The 15,906-nt window shown below is 44.1% G+C and overlaps 1 protein-coding gene across 17 annotated transcripts in view; it reads right to left on the bottom strand.

Moving 5' to 3' along the window:
* The window catches only part of CLIP1 (CAP-Gly domain containing linker protein 1), a 61,864-nt gene extending 47,816 nt beyond the window's left edge, over nt 1-14,048 (bottom strand). For 14 of the 17 annotated variants that reach the window (XM_029961165.1, XM_029961167.1, XM_029961174.1 and 11 more), the window contains exons 1-3: nt 13,924-14,048; nt 1,956-2,152; nt 939-1,510 (exon numbers count right to left, since the gene is read on the bottom strand). In XM_029961165.1, the coding sequence (XP_029817025.1) occupies nt 939-1,510; nt 1,956-2,049 (666 nt within the window). In that variant the 5' untranslated portion in view covers nt 2,050-2,152; nt 13,924-14,048. Of the gene's footprint in view, nt 1-938; nt 1,511-1,955; nt 2,153-13,019; nt 13,039-13,394; nt 13,422-13,577; nt 13,644-13,923 lie in introns of those variants that run through there. The other 3 variants (XM_029961166.1, XM_018076299.2, XM_018076300.2) reach the window with 3 other exon arrangements.
* Between the last annotated feature and the right edge of the window lie 1,858 nt (nt 14,049-15,906).

Below are 15,906 nucleotides of genomic sequence, written 5' to 3'. Positions count from 1 at the left end.
AGATTGTATCAAAATAACAGTGAGACAATTCTTCAGCTTAATACACGTGGCAGGAAATCAAACCTCAACTCAGATATTACAGTGATCAGAGATCTGCTGAGCACACAAGGGCCATTCCAGTTACATTTGTAGCTACATACATAGTCTTTAAATTAAGAATACAACACAAAACAACACACCACCAGCTTTCCACTGCCTTTTCAAGCAAAGGCTACTGTTCCAAGGCAGGGTTTCCCACTTTTCTTGGTGTCTATCAAATCAATCATCACAAATGCTCCATGCTCTATTGCATCGATCCAAATTACAGGCTTACACCATCATTCTAGGCTAATTATTTAAATAAAAATGTTTAACAAAGCTTAGCTCCCTTTTAAAAAGGTGAAATGATACATCAGCAGAAGCATTCAGGGTGTCTGAATTTGGGAAGGGCAGCCAAGTAACGTGGCACATCACCAGGAGACACGGAATTCCTGGGTGAGCAGTGGCATTATGTGACTGATCAGTGGCATTATGTGACTGCTCCTGTTGCTGCCCATCACCACTGAGGAACAATCAATTATTGACCTCTTTGCTTTCTAAAGACATGACCCTGGACAGGGCAAAAGAGCTGCATGGAAGCCTCACATGCTTGGTTTATTATTTAGCATGTTGTTCTTGAAGATATGGAGAGATAAGCTACAAATATGTTGTTAAATACTCAAAACCACAACAGATTAAAAACTGCCAAATTAATCATTTTCTCTTGGTATTGCAAAGACCTTCCTCCAGCGGGCAAAGAGCTTGTTCACAGCAGACACTACAGAAAAGAAAACCAGAGCATAAATTTCCAGCACCTTGACCAGGAACCAGCAGGAAAGTTTTGACTATCAGCCGAAATGACAACGAACCAAAGCAAAGCAGAGCCAGAGGCTGCAGGGGAATCTGCAGGGGAATCTTACCAGAACTCGATCTCCAATTTTGAGCTCCCTTTCTCCTTTCTTGAGCGACCCGGCCTCGGAGAGGTTTGATATGGATTCACTGGCAGTCTTGGAAAGATTGCTCATCTGAGCAGGAGTCGCATGTTCCTTAGCAGCAAGCGGGGAGGTTTTCTGGGGAATTCCTGACGGGGGAAGCGCAGCAGCAGCCGAAGACACGGCGCTGGCAGCTGATGTGGACGTGGGGGAGGTGGCTCTGGAAGGGTGGGAGGTCTGGGTACCGTTGGCTTCATCTTCTGCCAAAACCTTCCTGGTCAGCTTGGATGGTCTGGTAAATATTCCCCTCAAGGGCTCACACTGGAAATAGCGAACCCCGGCCACGGAGCCGTCGTTCTTCCCGATGGGCTCGTCCAGGACAATCCCTGCCCACTGCCCTGGAGCGAACTGGGTTTCTCCAAGGAACTGGATGAAGCCGGGTTTGTTCCCGTTGACCCAAACGCGCTCCCCGACCCTGAAATCGTCCACAAACTCCTCGTGGGCATCTGCAGGGGCTGGGCCTGGGGGCTTCTCACTGGGAACTGCCTTTTCTGCTGCAGCTGGAACCAGGAGAAACAATAGGAGTCAAACACACTGAGATTCCAAAGAGCATCGTTACTCAGTGTCAACGCATTTGGAAAAGCAGGGAGAGCACAAATCCAAATTTTCTTATGAAAACTCTGGAATGCAGTAATTCAAAATCTAAGGACAGAGACACTGCATGCATTTAATGAAGGTTTTGGTAAAAATCTTGTGGAAGTCACAAGTCTCACCTCAAAAATTACCCAAGTATTTTTACCATGACAAGGTTTCCTCAGGGACAGCTTGATCACAGTTAATTAGTAAATTCAGAGTTTTTTGCAAATTGTACATTTAATTTTTCAGACCATAAATACAAGCAAAAACCCCTTGGTGTAATGAGTAAAACCAGAGTATTCTCACAGCATTCAAGCTACTTTTTTTTAGAAGATAAGGGGAAAATTCAGATAGTTGACTATTCCTTACCAGCTGCAACAGGTGTAGGTGTTTTCAGCAATGTACCCCCGTGCTTGATGGTCTTTGAAGGAGCCTTAAGTCCACTTGGTTTTAACATACTCATCTTTTTATCAATCCCAGCGTTTCTCCCCCTTGTCTGTAGCAACTATCTTTTCCCAAACATGGATAAAATATATTCTTCAAGCTTTTTCAACTCTGGAATAAACCTGTATATAAAAAATAGACATGACATAAAAATCAGTATTTGAACTCCTGCAGAAGGAATTTCCACATACACAAAGTCTGTGTATGAAATGCATTATAAAGCTGCTTTACAGTAACAACCAAAGCATTTTAAATGTATCTTTTGAAGGCCATTTCCTATTAAAACACGCCAAGTCTGAACTGAAAGCATCAAAATAACTCACTTCTCTGAGTGGTGCTGTTTCCATCGTGAGATTCAAACTAAAAGTAGTTTATATCTCATCTTGAGATTTAAACTAAAACTGCTTTTCCTTTTTAAGAAGGAAAAACAGAGCCCTTAACAGCATAACTAACATTACACATAGATTTAATCACTCCACACACTGACTTTAAAGTCCTCTTTTTTTCAAGTGTTGCAATATCCCAGCAAAACCAACTGGAGAGTGGAGAACTGCAATGGAAATCAAGGGAATCAAGAACTGCAGGATAAAAAGAGTAAGGTTTTTATGTGAGATTGGAACTGAAAAGCTAAAATTGATCAAGAGCTGGATGATGACAAGTGGAAAGCAAACACCAGCTCAGCTGTGTGAGCTCAGATCACAAGATCCTCTGGCTCCCAGTCCCCAGCTCTGAGGAGGAGGGACTCTTCCCAACATTGCTGGGACAGAGCCCTGCTCCAACTTGGAAGCCAGCTAAAAGCTTTTCAGGGAACTATGTGCTGCCACAGAAGCATCTTCCCTCTGATCACAGAGGCTTCAGAAAGCCTTTTTCACCTAAAGCGAAAAATCTGTATTTTTTTTCCTCGCTGTGAATTCAAAGCTGAACTTCAAGGCAACAGTTCTGCCCCATCTTCAAAAGAATAAATGTTCTGCATGAGCAGCTTGGCTGTTTGCTGAGTTTTCTCTAAGACACTGCCAGAACAGCAGTGCCACTGAAACAGCACCTCCACAAAGACCTGCAGGGGAAAAAAGGAACACAGTTTGCTCGACTGTTTGTTCAGAACACGACAAACAAGAACTACAAAGCAGGGCTCGGTCCTGCCCTTTACTCAGCGTTTTGGCACCTGTCAGAGCACAAAGCTGGGCAGCTGCACAATTCCCAAACCATCATTCCCAGTGCCCAGAGGTGCAGGCTGGGAGCACAGAATGGTTAAAGGGAAAACGAACCTGACTGAAGGAGCAGCAGGAAGACTCAGGGGATAAACCAAGCCTGTCTTTACTGCCAGTCTGAGCTGTCCCCTCGTGTATTATTAACAGGGTTTGTAAAAATCAATTCACTGTGGAAAGGAAGTGTCAGGCACACTCTGCTTTGGGAACCTCAGCACCAAAGAGGAACATTCCTTATGCTGTTTCAACACCTGACATGCCAAATTCAAGGCATTTTCTAAGGCTCCAGTAATGTTTGTTATATTTTAACCTTGTGTTTGTCTACAATTCCAGTTCTGCTCCATGAAAATGATAGTCTGAAAGCATCATATTTCCTTACGTTTTGTTTTAGAAATCTTCTAAAATTGTACTCTGCTCTTACATGCCAAGGACTTCTTTTACCTCATACATGTGCTCTCTACCTGTCCTTCCTCAGGCTGCAGGCCCTGTTCCTTCCAAAGCCAGGCTTTCCATGCCTCCCTTACATTCCTCAACCCATCCAAATCCATGGAGCGGAAAAACCGCACACGATAAAGAAGGATTTGGCACAAACACAGACAAACAAGAAGCATCAAGGTCAGGTCTTTTTAGTTCATGGTCTTTTCTGTCAGTGCCAAACACTAAATTGATGGAAATTTGGGCTCCCTTAAGGAAGACTTCTCCTAAAGCCAGGAAGCTGGAACTGTCCTAGAGCATGCTGACATTCTTTTCCATACTCTAACTCTTTTTTTGCCCAAAAAGAGCATTCCAGCACCACATAGGTAATAACCATCTACACTGAGCAAGGACAGGTATATCACAAGAAAACACACACTAAATTACCACCCAAAATTACATTTTTCCAGTTTCAGGCAATTATTTATTAATATTTATTAACAAGCCTCTGCTCAACAAAAAGTTAGAAGGTTCTAACACTGCGTTTCTTGGCTCAGGGAACTCATTCATGTTTTAATCTTGCCCTCCCCAGTCATGGGTTATATATTTGCTGTGTCATTTGCTCTTCTCAACACCAGGCCTTCAACTAGGCCAGAAGTAACACAATCCCTGTGCCCTGGTTTCAGAGTTGCTGAAATTGTAGCTTAATTCCAACAAAATAAAAGCTAAAATTATAGGCAACACATTTTGGTAAATGACTCCCTTATTTCCATAGTTCAAAAGCAACTTTGGGTCTCAGGGAAGGACCTTCACAGCAGCATTGCCTCATGGAGCTTATCAAACACTGAAAGCACAGAAATTTGCATCAAGTGGTTCTAAGAATTACACACTCCAGCATTTCCTAACAGGCCCCAGATGTCAATGATCTCATTTTAGTTCAAACAGAGCAGCTCCCTACTTGTCCCCATTCCTTCCCTTTCCCTCCTTCAGCTCTCCTGAAAAAGGATCTTTATAACCAACAGGCAAAGTATGAACTGTAAATGGTTCAAAATATCCTCTCAGGAACCTAAGGAAAGGTCCAGAAAGACTCTGATAAAATATTCCACTACAGCTCTACCAATTAGTAACTGAGCATACAAAGACTTTAAACACAGGTTTTACAGTTGTGCCATTATTGGAAATACAGGATTTCACACAACATGAAAATGCTAAAGTCTCAAATTAATTGCTATTTTTTTTGTGTGTGTTAACTATCAAAAATTACCCAATGCAGACAAGAATCCTTGTACTGGCCCCTTAGCTGATTAATAATATTCTTTTCTACCTTCTACAGACCTCTAAGTGCACAGATCAAAGCAATCCATAAGCAACAGGTTGAGAACCATTGGTGTAAGTAAATAAATCCTACTAATGTGATAACAGATATGAATTCTGTTGGCAAGTTGATATCAAAAATAAATAAACAAAATGTAACCACACAAGCTTGGGTTATAAAAGCAGAGTATTTCCCAACTGCTACAAAAGGAATTCCTATAATAAAAAGAAAGCAGCTGTCCAACCTTTCTTTCAAGACTATTTTCAACAACTAGCACTCCAAAACCAACTAAAATATAATTAAATAAGAAAATAGGGAGAAAAGTTAAAGTCTAATCTACTTAGCACTAAAGTCATGACAAGAAAATAAGAGTAGCAATAGAATCGCAATAGTTTAGACTGGAAAAGATGTCTAAAATCATTAAGTCCAGCTGTTCTTTGAGCTTAGTTAAACCTGATGAGCTCGTGGCCACAACTCTCTCCCTCCTCAGCACAGGTAGTGCCAGAATTAAAAGTAAAATATTTGAAACAGTGATGACAATTTAAGGAAGGAACATTTGCCAACATCCCTGCTCACAACTCCCAGGGAACAGATGCAATGTCTCCATGGAGAGAAGCAAGTTGTCCATCCCTTTGATGCAGAAACAAAAAGGATATTCCAGAAGAGAGCAGCACAATGTCTGAATGGAGTCAGGACAGTGTTTAATCCCTGCTTGCTGTGGGCAGACACACCAGCCTGACTCTGGGCAGGGTTCTCTGGGGCTGGAACACCACCCATGGTTTGTTTGGATAATAAACTAAGCCAATTATTTTAACCCATCATCACCCACTACGGGTCATGCACAATTTCTTCAAAACATTTCATATGAAAAGATTAATATTTAACTTTGTTAACACCATTAACAGGCTAAATACTGTTGGAAAATGCCTGGCAATGCCAATGCATTTCTAAGCATCATTTGTTAGTTGTGCTGAATTAGAGGTACTTTGCAAAATACATTCAGACTAACAGATAAAGAGTAAATATTCTAAAAGGGGTTTGTAGAATAGATAACTGCTGAAAAATCTCACAGGGATCTAGAACCCATCAGCAATCCCTGTGGCATCAACAGTAGGTATCTAAAAATCAAATTCTGACCATCCCATCAAGACAAGGTGACATGACCAAAATACAAAATCCCTTCTGTAGAAAAGCTAAATGGAAAATATATTCCCAAGGCCACCACAACACAGTAACTTCACTTTCCTGGGAGAAAGACAAACTCACCACAAGAAGTACCATGTTTGAAACAGTCTGAGCAGCATTTCTTAAATATCTGTTTCATCCTCTTGTTCATGCCACTGTGGCCAAGCTGGCACAGCTCATGAATTATTCCTCAAGTGTTTTGAGTTTAGAGAAAGTAACTTGGAATTTTGAACCTGGAAAGTTTTCTCCTCTGGTCCATGAGTTACTCCAAGAGCTCTGACCCTTCACAAACACAACTCCTAAAATTATTGCAGTCTTAAAACTAAAGCACATAAACATCTTCTGCCTGATTCAGATCTAATTCCTACTACTGCTCCCCCAAGTCATATTTGCAGTCTCCTGGGCTGATATTACACTGCTGTAAAAAGTCAGTATGCATATTTACAAAACCACTTCATGCCTTTAGTTGAATTTATTCACATACAATTTAAAAATACAACCATTCTGCTTTGAACAAAATCAGTGCCTTCTCATTGCACTGCTGGTTGTTTGCTGCCCCTTTAGGAATAGTTCTCTGTGTGCAAGAATGTGTCAGATCACAGAGCCCAGTTACTGAAAGGTTCAGATGGGAATGAGAAGAATTCAAGCTCAGCAGGTCCCTAAAGTGACCAGACTGGGCCATTCCCACCAGAATCCCTACAGGAACAATTCTGGATGAGGTGGCACAGCAGAGACATAAACTGCAGAAAGCAAAAGCCTCACACACTCTCCCTAAACAGCATTTCCTATTGCCACCACCTTGTTTTGTTTCCAAGGGGAATACAAGGATAGTCCTCCCCTACTTCATATTCCACAGCCAGATTCCTTGTGTTTGGAAAACTGCAATGTCAGCACAGAGTGAGAGAAAAGCTGAATCCTGGAACAAAAATCTTCCTGATCCTGATTCCTCCTTTGCTGCCTCCTGGGTCTGTTGGAGGTTATTTTTTCCTGGGCAATCAAAAAGGCTGAATCACCATTTTGCAAGCGTTGGGTTACATTTACAATGAAATATTCCCCACAATATCCACTGTAAGTGTCTCAGCTGCAGAGTCAGTTCTGTACAATTACAAGTTGCTAAACCAGAAGGCTGGATTTGGAAGCCTCCCCTGCCTTAACTTTACAAGAGCTCCTCTGGAATGAGGAGCACATCTGGTATTCCAGGCCACTCACTACTGAAACACAACTATTTTGGAGCAATGAATTCCCATCGAGGTCCCTTTGCACTGATCCACTGAAATGGGGAGTGAACTTCCCTCTGACCCTCAGCAAATTCCCCACGGTTTGTCAGCCCTGTGCACTTATTGAGTGAGCAGCAAGTCCAGACTCCAACACCTCAGAAAGCACCGCAGGCATTTGTCAACAAAGCAAGGCACAAACTGCAAATTATTGTGGTGCTGATGGAACATCTCTGCCCTGGTCACTGCTAAACCAACCCGAATGTGGCTCCAGAACTTAACTGCTCTGGTCAGTGATGACACTGTGGCATTGGAGGCATCTTCAGGCACCATTCGAGTTGAAACAAAGAGACTTTGAGAAAGAATTTACATATAAAGCAGAAAATAAACTGAATTAAGAACTGAAAGATTTCAATAGAGTAAGGATTGACATCTGCTTACTCATTCAACACAGCAATTAGAGAAAGGGAGCATTTAAAAACAGTTTTATTTTGTTTTCCAGAAACCATTGATTTTTATGTCAATTAATCAAGTAACGTGATGACCTGAATATAGTTTTCAGATACATCATTACTATGAGAAAAGACATTATTTAATTCAATGTTTATTGTGCCAAATGCCATCAAATCATATTTATTTGGGTTAGTAGATGCTCTGCTCACTGCCAGCATCAAAACATGTGGGTTGGTATGTGCCCATCAAACCAGTGTTTTGTACTCACTTTTAAAGGTAGAAAAAAAATTTGCATTTAAAACTCAGCTGATCAGGCAGGGAAAAAAAAGAAAAGGAATCCAAACCTTTCAGATCTGTTGTTTGCAGATACTGGTATAGGAAATAAAAATGTAGTAAGAAAATAAGGAAGAGTGTCTCCTAATTTACACAGGATCCTTAAGACATTCTGCTTCAGCTCATTCCAGCCCAATCCAAAATAACCATCCCAGGAACTGCAGAGAGGTAAACCTTCCCAAAGGCACACACTCATCCTACATGAACCTTAAAGCCTCAGTGTTTACACTGTGTTTTTAACATAAATATGAATTTCAGAGGAGACAGATTCTTGAAGAAGTGTATCTCTGGTTAGTTTATTAAATTAACAAAGTGAAAGCAATTCTTGCTCTCCTGAAGTGCCCTCACAGTTGCTACCAGGATAACCAGGAAATTACTGCTGCATGCAAGTTCTAGTAGGTCTTTAGTCTAACTCAAAGCACAGTTTGCTTTTGCTGCCACAAAAACACAAAGCCAGAGGCTGCAGCCATTTGGGCCCTTTGCCCAGGGCTGTGACACAGCTCTTCTGACAGTGCCACTGAGGTGATGAGCACAACCTGCAACAGAGAGGGGCTGACAGATCTCACCAACTGAAATGTGTCTGTAGGATCACAGGTCCTGGAAAACCCTTCACCTCTGGTTTTGAGGACATTGCTTTAGGTAAGCATTCCCTAGTCTGAAGCAGCCAGTGAAACAAAGGCAGGCAGGGATGTCCCCGCCGGTCCCAAGGCTGTGACACAAACACTGCTCCTTGTCATCCCCAGCCCACCATCAACCAACACCACAGCACGGGCTGAGGACACCCCACAAACAGCTCCTGGGCTTCTGTGCCTTCTGAGAGTCAATCCTGCTTCCTTAAGAACTCACAGGACACTCCTCCTGCCTTGTGCACTGAGAGGGGCTGGGGAAGAATGTTTGGGAATCAATCCAAACCCCCCAAACACTGTCCCTCATTACGGACATGGGAACCCACAGCTCAACCAGCAACTTTAGATTTGTTTCTTAACTGAGATCAACAGCAGATATTGTATTTATCTACCATGGAGATGGCTTGAACTGTTTTCCATATTAGTTCAAAGATCCATATTATACTCAGGACCAAAGACTTTTAGAGTATCTTTTAACATCAGACTTAGGGAAGCCAGGCCTGCCCACAAATCTGTATTTCTGCTTCGATTTTGAACCTGCTGGGATAACTTCAACTAAATAAAATAAAAGGCAGGAGATCTTTAAAAAAAATACATAACATTCCTGCAAGTTTTACAGAAGTAAGTGAACTAGGAGGAGAGAGACTCGTGTTCAAATAGCCTTGAGTTTCTCCCAGACTTTAGACCAGACCAACTAATTTCTGAAGTAACATGAAAAACCAGAGTATTGCTGTCAATACATTTGGCAGCAGCAGGTTTTATCAGTTTGTTTGGAGATAATACAAAATTTAAATATAATACAGTCAGGAAGGCAACCATTATTGAGACCCAAATCCACTGAAAATGAGAAGGTTTTAGGGACATCACTAAGTTGGTAAATAAGACACATGGCTCTTTTTCTACCTTGGGAAGTGCAGGATATTTGCTGCAAATTGTATAAACAGGATCCTCCCAGCACATGCCTGGGAAAGGGGGAAGGAGGGGCAAATTCCTGTAAGTAAGAAACTGCACTAAGAAGCAGCTGAATCAGATCAAAGATAGTAAGAGGCTTAGGAGCTGAAAGCATCAGTCAGATATTACAGCAATGCTGTGAGGAAGGTAATTCATCAAACCTTCTGCTCTGCCTGTGCATTTTAATTCTGCATCAAGGACATTTTAAGTCACCTCACCTTATCATTCCAGAACCTGCTCTGCTCAGTCACATTCCTAAATGCCTCCAGATCCTCAGTAAAAAAATAAGCCACTGGAAGGTGAAGACTGCTGAATACAAAGCAAAAAAACCCCTATTTTGGGCTGGCAATTTGCAGGTAATTTTTTCTCAGTCTATTGCTATTTCAAACACGGTCTGTTCAGTTGCTTTAAAATGATTCCTGCCATCTTTAATTAATCAGGAAGAGCTGATGGCTGTTAATATGATGCAAACTCTAACACTTCAAGTTGCCACTGAACACATGGATTATAAAAACATCGCTGCTATGGTCTATTAAAAGATCAGAAAGCACATGATCCTCCTCAGCACATCATTCCCTACAGAATGAGTCAAGGACTGAGGAGTAGAAAAAGTTTGCAACTGAGAAAGTAAATAATTACCACCTTATAATCTTATAAGCCCATTATCATGACTATCTTTCCTACATTTTTCCAAGGGAATTCTTACCTTTCCCAAAAATCCTCCATTTTGATAATAACAAGAGCAATTTGACTGTTCACACTGACTTCTGATGGTGACAAAACACTTCAACCACCTCAGTGAGTGCTTTAATAAAACGATCACTTTACAGTCTCAGTCACAATAAAATGATGATTTTGGAATAGCAGAGCCTCAAGTTTAAGTTATTTGGGATCTAAAGTTCAAATGAAACTCTTGAGAAGGAAAATACCACCTCCTGTCAGCCTCAAACCCCAAAGCACTGAAAGACACAAAGGCTTCTCCTTAATACAATTACAACTGAAGCAGCTGAAACAAAGATGCTGCTTTTTATAGTAAGGATTTCATTTTGATAGACTTGGGTGAAACTGTAACTGTTTCACACTCGGGGAAAGCATCAAGTCAGCAGTCCCTTTTTAGCTCCCCATGTTCTGAGCCTTTTAAATTAGCACCATGACTGTTGTGGGGCTGGCACAGAACAAAGTACAAGCCCAAATTCAGAACTTAGATAAATATTGCTGTGATTGAGTGGATGCTGCTGCCAAGGAGAGCAGCAGAATGAGAATGTCAAATAAGCTAATTCTATAAAATACTGAGTTCCTCTCTTTGCCTTGCAATTTCCTCTCATAATAAGTTAAAAATATACACAGTAAGATTATAAAGATCAGGGCAATGAATAGCTTTCAATGGTGTTTCTTCTGGAATCAGTAGAGTCTTATGAATTAATAGAATGTATTCTATTCACCGAAGAGTCTTCTGTCTGAGTTTGTACAAACAATTGATGAGACACTCCAGGTGGAAAAACTCTGGTGGGTGTTAAAGTAGAAACTTGTACAGCCTGTTCTGAGATCCATCTTCTAAATCCTTTGCAGCCTTTGGGAGGCCTGGAGCCAGATCCCAGATCTGGGGGTATTTGGAAGGGTCAGGCACACGAGAGCAACATCACTGCAAAAATAAAAGTGTGTGGAGGACACACACCTGGACAAGCACTGACACGGCAGGAGGTGTTTGAATCATCAGGGAGCTGCTGCCAGAGTTCTGCTGGTCCAGAATGAAATGGTTGCTCCTGCAGAAACTGGAGCTGAGATTACAGCTAATGCAATATATAATTGCCTTTCATTAAATAACAAAGCACCAGCCAGCTGAGGCATTTCCAAACATGCTGCTCCAATAAGGATTCCGGCGAGTTACTTTTCATACGTGCCAGCAGAGCCAGCAGTCCCCAGGGAATGCCAAAGGATTCAACAAGAGCTGCATTCATTCATGGTCGTCATGTTCAAACATTAGAAAACTTGCATTCAACATACAGAGCTAACATTTGACCCCAGTGTTTTAGAAAAGCAGTTCTGAAAAATCATATTGGCAAGGCAGATCACTCTGCTGCTTTTTAAGGAGGATCTGTTTTGAAATGGTCTCAGTCCCTCCCAAGAAAAATTTTAACAGGGCTAAAAGGATAAAGGGAAGAACACTAAAGGAGTTATACAATCTGCCCAAGCTGAGTAAATAAAGGCAAGTATTTACCCAGGAATATTCACACATTCAGAAGATGGTAAAGAGCTACAACTGTAACTCAGGAAATCTCCAGGAGCTCTAGGAAGTCATAGCAATCAGCACAGAGCTCTCCTCCTTCCTACAGTATAATCACATGAGGAAAGAGGCTGTTATTCCCTACAGGATACATCTGGGATGAGGATACAAGACAGCTGCTTTTCTGCCCTCACTAGAAAGCTGAGTTCTTCTCTTTAAGAGAAACCATAAAAATTACATAAAACTATTTCTTCCGCCAAATAAAATCTCCCTCTTGATCCCTAAAGATACAGACATTTGAGGTCACATTTCCAAGCTTTTCTGTTCCAGCCAACTCATCCCTCTCCCTCCAATACATACAAAGCTTTAGTGCACTTCAGCACAGACAGAAAACATTCCAGCACGTATGGGCTGGAAGAGAACCTTAAAATCTCACCATTTGACACCAAGAACTCACAATCCTCAGCATGTAAATGAAGAGGTTTTGTACCTGAGCAGTTACACATTCCTCAGACTAGGCTATGCTGCTGTTGGGTGGAGGGGAGGTATTTGCTTTGCTGTCTCCCTACATGTTGCAGCAGGTGCACACAGACACACACGTCACAAAAACCTCTCTCTGTCGTTGCTGGTTTCAGAATTACACCCATATTTCTGCTCTTTCTTTGCAAAGCAGCCACCAGAAAGGCATTTCCTCTTTTGCACCTCTTTCCTTTCTTCTTCCTACTTGTCAACACAGGTATCACATGTTTGAAAATCCTTCTGCTCAAAGATCTCAAAGCAACCTGTGAACTTCCATAAAACCCTGCCCATGCAGCACACGGAGTAAGTGAAGGGGTGGGGAGGGACAAGTCTTCATTTCACAATCATATTTTCAAAGATATACAATCCCAGACTAAATTTTCCTCCCTTTGGAAGACATTCTTGTGGTGTTGGCTTCTGTTTGTTTATATTTTTAAAAATTATTTAAACCACAAGATCAGAACAAAGATGTCAGGATGAAAGGGAAAACTCGCTGCTGATTTTCATGCAGCAGGAGCCACATTACCATGTGAGTAACAGCAGCAATTACCTTGTGCCCCATTGCTGTGGCACAGAAAAGGGAGCACTGCATGGCCTGAGGAAGCAGCTCGAGTGCTATAGCGGGAAGCAGGAGGGGCCTGGAGCAGCGCCTGTTCCCGGGAATCCCGCAGCTCTAACGCTGGCTAGAACATGGCAGCGAACTCTGCTGAGCCACCTGGGGGGATACAAGGGCAGCTCACCTGGAAATCAGGAGCTTTGGCAGCAACACAAGGATGGGGAGCGGGCAGAGAACAAAACCAAACAAATAAAAAAACCAAGGTAAATTATAAGGCAAATCGTTCATCAGTGAAATATCAGGATGTAAGTGCAGGATGCTGGGAATTGCAGGTCAGCATTTACCGAGGAACAGAAGGAATATTCACACCTCTCCTCCCCAGAATCACCCGCTCACACCGCCAAGAACCAGACACAGCGCCGCAGTTTCCAAGGGCGAGCCCCGAGCAGGGCGCGCAGCCCCTCGTGTCCCACCTGCCCCTCACAGCCCACCGGAGGCGGCGGGGGGCGAGGCCGGGAAGGCTCCAGCCCCGCCCGGGACGCCGCTCCGCACCTTGCCGGGGCCCCGTCCCGCCGGGGGCTGATGGGGGTGAAGGCGGGCGAGCCCCGGCGCTGGGCTCGGACCCGGCGGGCGGCCCGGGCGCACAGCACGTGTGGCGCCGCTCAACAGCCCTCGGCCCGCCCCGCCCGGCCCCTCAGAGCCCCCAGGGCTCCCTCAGCGCCGAGTCGCGTCCCCTCCGACCCGCCCCGCCCCGCCCGCCGTGGCGCCCGGACGGGAAGCGCGGGAGGCCCCAGGGCGGAGGGGCGGCGGCTCCCCCCGCCCTCAACCGCCCTCACACCGCCGCCGCCCGCGCCGTCCCACCGGCGGCCTCCCCCCGCCCCGCCGCCGCTCGCCTCACCCCGCCAGCGCCGGGCACCCTCCTTCCACCGTCTCCTTCTCCTCCTGCCCCGGCTCCTGCTCCTTCCCCGGCCCCCTTCTGCAGCGGCGCCGCCCCGGCTCGCAGGAGGCGGAGCGGGCGGGCACAACGTCTGCCGCCCGCCGGGGCGGGGACTGCAGCAGCAGCGGCAGCCCGGCGGCGCGGCCGCGATCCCCCCGCGGCCCCTCCGCTGGCCCTTTGTCCGCCCCCGCTTTGTTTCGCCCGGGGGAAAAAGCGGCTCTGCCCGGCCCTGGCTCTCGGAGCGGGGAAAAGGCTCGGCGGTCCGGACCCCCCGCCCGGGGAGCGCTGCGGCACCGCCAGGCTGGGTGGGAGGAGGAGAGAGGGTGGGCACAGACAGGGAGGTGTGAAGCGCAGAGCTCTGGTGGGTGAATAACTTCACTGTCTGCTGCTTCTCTCCATTTTCCTTTTGTCCTTTTGACGCCCGGGAATTTGCCATCCAGAGATCTGTCGTCCCTTCTCTTCCTTTCGTGTTTTCATTGTGTTTGTGAAGCAACACATTGGAACCTGGCGTTATCCCGCTGCTGAAGTTTAAACAGCTGGAGCAGCAGCTCCAAAACCATCAGCACCCATTTCACGCCGATTTTCAAGGCTGAATCAAACAGCTCCGCTCCAAACAGGAGCTGGTTTTCACCTCCTCCAAACAGGAGAGCCCAGCCAGGGCTGGCCCGTCCCTGCCGAATTCACCACAAAGCAAACCCCAGTTTGCAGCCTGAGAGCTCGCTGGGTTTCTGCATGATGCCATTCGAACAAAAGGGTGATGAGAAAGCAGTTCCATGGCTGGGGACTCATTGCAATTTGTGTCTCATTTTGGCTTCGCTCTCTGGCACTGACCCAGCACAGTAAAGCACAGAATGGTGTGACACAGTCCTCCAAATAATGGGTTTCAACTACATCAGCATTTAGCAATGTTTGCTAGAATTTCACTTCCTAAATGTTAAATAGAATCTCTTGCTGTGGCCATTAGATGGTGAAACAGATACTGGAATCCATGTACAGCCACCCCTCTTTCTCCCTGCAAAATTTGATAAAAGTTTTGCTGAATAAAGACTTCAGGATTTAAATATTGGGTTGTCTCTAGAAGTGCAGAGCCAGCAAAGAACTGCATTTTTAAAAATGACCATCCAGCCACTGGCTATGGAAATAACCCCTAACACAAAACTGCAATTAGAACTGGACAGTCAGACTAACTTTACAGAACTTGCCCAAAATATTTGCTGGTTTGAGAGCCACGGGGGTGAACCTTTGTGCTTGCCATAATTTTCCATCATTAATTTGAGTTTTTTGTCTCTCAGGTAATTTGTCACTGTGTAAGTCCATTTCAAGCATTTGCAGTTCAGTGCACAGCATTAAAATTTTGTAAGCAATTTTAGACTCATGTATCCAGAACAGAGCACAGCAACAAGTCAGCTTGTTGTTGAAGATGGAAGCAAAGAGTTATAACCTTCGTGCTGTTATTTAGAACTTGTAATAAAGTGGAAGCAGTAACTGTGGTGAAATAAAAAAATATGGTTCAAATGTGTAAGTAACTCTCTTTGCTCCCTTGTAAGGCCATGAAAAAGTAGCTTCAGAGCAACTGTAACTTAGTTCATCCCAATTAGGGATGGTTGGGAGCCCCTCTGTACCAGTAGGTCACAGCCAATTTGGAGGAATCATTATAAAAAAGATGCTGGTATTATAAACCACAGTCCTATAAAGGATTAAATATGATCAAAAGCTGGAATATCTTTGATTCCAGTCCTAGTGGCTCTTATTTTCTGTTCTGCGTGATCAGATCAGTCAACACATAATATATAGGCATTTTCCTACCTCTATGGAACAGGAATTGCTGGATGCTCCAGGGAAATTCAGGATGCTGACATAACTGCTGGCATCCTGGCCACAAGTACAAGGCTCACTTTAGAATGAAAATTGTTCTCTTCAGTAATGGGAACACCAGTTGCAATT

Source organism: Manacus vitellinus, unplaced genomic scaffold (genome assembly GCF_001715985.3).
Source record: "Manacus vitellinus isolate BGI_N305 unplaced genomic scaffold, ASM171598v3 scaffold_31_pilon, whole genome shotgun sequence".
NCBI lineage: Eukaryota > Metazoa > Chordata > Aves > Passeriformes > Pipridae > Manacus > Manacus vitellinus.
The sequence above is the reverse complement of the archived record's forward strand: the minus strand, read 5'-3'. Positions and strand labels throughout refer to the sequence as shown.